Below are 3,400 nucleotides of genomic sequence, written 5' to 3' on the forward strand. Positions count from 1 at the left end.
TGTCCTGCCTAACTACCTTACCCCAATACTTCTTAGGCCTGCCCCTACCCTTCCTCAGACCCGCAATGGAAACCTCTCACATCTCTTGACCGGAGCATCTATGTCTCACCTCTTCACATGCCCGAACCATCTCAACCTCGACTCCCGCAACTTGTCCTCCACTGATGTCACTCCTACATTGTCCCTAATAACCTCATTCCTGATCAAGTCCTTCCTGGTATGACCACACTTCCATCTCAACATCCACATCTTAGCTGCTTTCATCTTCTGGACATGGGACTTCTTGACGGGCCAACTCTCAGCCCATACAACATAGCTGGCCTAACCACCACTCTGTAGAACTTGCCCTTAAGTCTAGGTGTCAAACTCTTATCACACAAAACCCCCGAGGCAAGCCTCCACCTCATCCACCCCGCTCCAATACGATGGGTAACATCCTCGTCAATCTTCTTGTTTCCTTGAATAATCGACCCAAGATACTTGAGTACCAATCTTCACTTCCACTCCTTCTTCATGCATCCAATCTCTGAACTTGCACTCCAAGTACTCAGTTTTTGACCTACTCAACTTAAAACCCTTAGACTCCAGTGTCTCCCTCCAAGCTTCCAACCTAACATTAACTCCATCACGCGTCTCATCAATCAGGACTATGTCGTCATCGAATAGCATACACCATGGCACCTCCCCTTGTATGTGTCGTGTTAGCACATCTAACTCTAAGGCAAACAAAAACGGGCTAAGACCTGATCCCTGATGCAGCCCCATCTCCACTGAAAAATGATCCGAGTCTCCTTCCACAGTCCTCACTCGAGTCTTCGCTCCCTCGTACATGTCCTTAATCACTCTAATATACGCCACTGGGACACCGCTAGCCCACATACATCTCCATATGACCTCTCTCGGGAATTTAAAATAAGCCTTCTCCAGGTCTATGAATACTATATGCAAATTCTTCTTCCTTTCCCTATACTGCTCCACCAGTCTCCTCAAAAGGTGAATGGCTTAAGTAGTAGACCTTCATGGCATAAACCCGAACTAGTTTTCGGAAATAGTAACACTACATCGCACCCTCTTCTCCACCACCCTCTCCCAAATTTTTATAGTATGACTCAACATCTTGATGCCCCTATAGTTGTTGCAGTCTTGAATATCACCTTTGTTCTTGTAAAATGGGATCATCAAACCCCACTGCCACTCCTCGGTCATCTCCTTCCCCCTGAAAATGACATCAAACAACCCAGTAAGCCATTCCAAGCCTGTCCGCCCCATTTCCTTCCAAAATTCTACTGGGATCTCGTCAGGCCTAGATGCCTTACCCCTGCTCATCTTCCACATTGCCCCCTCAACCTCCTCGCTCCTAATACGCCTGCAAAACCCAAAATCTCTCTGACTCCCTGAGTTTTCCAACTCTCTTAGTACGATGTTCCCGTCCACTTCCTCGTTCAGGAGTCTATGGAAGTACTCATGCCATCTACGCTTAATACCCGCCTCTTCCACTAGAACCCTACCGTCTTCGTATTTGATGCACCGCACTTGATCCAGGTCCCGAGCCTTCCTCTCCCTGATCTTGGTTAATTTGTACAGCTTTCTGTCGCCTCCTTTGCCCCCAAGATCCTCATACAATCGCTCAAAAGCAGCAGTCTTAGCCGCCGTGATTGTCAATTTTGCCTCTTTCCTTGCCAACTTATAACGCTCCCTACATGTCCTCTGCTCCTCCTCATCAGTGCTCCCCACTAGCTTCAGATATGCGGCCTTCTTAGCTTCCACTTTTCCTTGGACCTCCTCATTCCACCACCAGTCCCTTTTGTGGCCTCCCGAATACCCCTTCGATATGCCTAACACCTCTCTAAAAGCTTCCCTAATATAGTTCGTTGTCTTGGTCCACATACTACTTGCGTCCCCACTACTCCTCCAGGCCCCCATGGCCAACATCTTTTCCCTCAACTCTTGCGCCTTTGCCTTAGTCAAGGCTTCCCCACTTAATCTTCGTTTGTCCGTACACCGCTCTCTTATTCCTTACTCTCTTGACCTCCAAGTTTATTACCAGGAGTCTATGCTTCGTCGACAGACACACACTCGGGATAACCTTGCAATCAGTATACATGCCCTTATCTCCCCTCCTAAGGAGAAGGTAATCAATCTAAGTCCTGGCAACCTTACCCCGGAAAGTGACCAAGTGTTCCTCCCTCTTCTGGAAACACGAATTATAACACTAGGTCAAATGCTTTAGCAAAACCCAACAAAGAGGTACTGCCCTCATTCCTAACTCCGAAATCGAACCCGCCATGCACCTCGTCATAATCCCTAGCAGTCACCCCAATATGGCCATAAAAATCACCCCCAATGACGAGCTTCTCGGAGTGCGGAATACTACGTATAACCTCATCCAAATTATCCCAGAAGCGTCTTTGACCTCGTCGCCCAGGCCCACCTGAGTCGCGTAAATGCTAATCGCGTTAAAAGTGACCCCACCAACCACTAGCTTAATAGTCATTAGCTTATCGTTCACCCTCCTAACATCCACTACCATCTCCCTAAGGTCTCTATCAACTAAAATACCTATCACGTTCTTGCCCGCTGCTCCTCCTGAATACCATAGTTTAAACCCGTTAGCATCCCATACCCTCGTAGCCTTCCATCTAGTCTCCTGAACACATGCTATATTAATCCCCTTCTTATGAAGAATCTTCCCTAACTCTATAGACTTACCCGTCAGTGTCCCTATGTTCCATGACCCCGCTCTCAGCCTACTAGATCCCTTACCTCCCTTGCCACCCTTTCCCATTGGCCCACCCGATGACATGATATTACTCTACCATTATTTCGACTATCCACCCCACCCACAAAGAAACTATGGACTACAAATTAAGATTAAAACTAACGCAAATGCAGAAAAGTTGAAAAGCTTCATTGTAGACTAAAATATTTTCTTAATCACACAAGAGGTACAGTGACTCAGCTAATGGCCAAGAAAGGTAAACACGCAACAAAGGCAGGCAACTAATGCAATATTCAAGGGTAAAAGGCAGGCAACAAAGCTATGAACACGCAAGATACAAATACAAAGCAGGAATGATAGAACCTGGAATGTCTACGGATGCCAAAATGGTGTTGACCAACAACAGCTACAGTCCGAAAATTCCTACCCGCCGCCCACCTCCAGTTACTTGCGTCTGCGCCTCACCTTCCTCTCAAGGCTCGCCAGAAAATTGCCCTTGTGCAGATTCCTCTGCTGCCGCTGCTACGCCAAAAAATTCGACAAGCAGCCCACCAGGAAAGGACAGAAGACAGCCAAGAAGGCCTAGCCGTCCAAGAAGAACGCCGCTGCCCGGCGGAGATGCCCGTCGACAGAGAAAAAATGAAAGACAAAAAAAAACACCAAAAAAAAAAAACAAAAGCT

The 3,400-nt window shown here is 47.3% G+C and overlaps 2 protein-coding genes across 2 annotated transcripts; both read right to left on the bottom strand.

The window, feature by feature from the left end:
- Positions 1-441: 441 nt before the first annotated feature.
- Positions 442-1,923, bottom strand: LOC142178594 (uncharacterized). The gene is made up of 2 exons (XM_075248447.1): positions 1,155-1,923; positions 442-1,001 (listed from the first exon to the last, which is right to left on the bottom strand). Exons 1-2 carry the CDS (start codon positions 1,921-1,923, stop codon positions 442-444), a joined length of 1,329 nt encoding a protein of 442 aa, XP_075104548.1.
- Positions 1,924-2,311: 388 nt separating this feature from the next.
- On the bottom strand, positions 2,312-2,785 carry LOC107764741 (uncharacterized). The gene has a single exon (XM_075248448.1). It carries the CDS (start codon positions 2,783-2,785, stop codon positions 2,312-2,314), a length of 474 nt encoding a protein of 157 aa, XP_075104549.1.
- Positions 2,786-3,400: the final 615 nt, after the last annotated feature.

The sequence above is a fragment of the Nicotiana tabacum genome, chromosome 24 (genome assembly GCF_000715075.1).
Source record: "Nicotiana tabacum cultivar K326 chromosome 24, ASM71507v2, whole genome shotgun sequence".
NCBI classification, from domain to species: Eukaryota; Viridiplantae; Streptophyta; class Magnoliopsida; order Solanales; family Solanaceae; genus Nicotiana; species Nicotiana tabacum.

Coding starts and splice junctions, on each gene's coding strand:
- LOC142178594 (XM_075248447.1), bottom strand. CDS start 1,923: ATGGGGGCCTGGAGGAGTAGTGGGGACGCAAGTAGTATGTGGACCAAG. Junction 1,002..1,154: donor CCCATTTTACAAGAACAAAG/GTGATATTCAAG, acceptor CTACTACTTAAG/CCATTCACCTTTTGAGGAGA.
- LOC107764741 (XM_075248448.1), bottom strand. CDS start 2,785: ATGGGAAAGGGTGGCAAGGGAGGTAAGGGATCTAGTAGGCTGAGAGCG.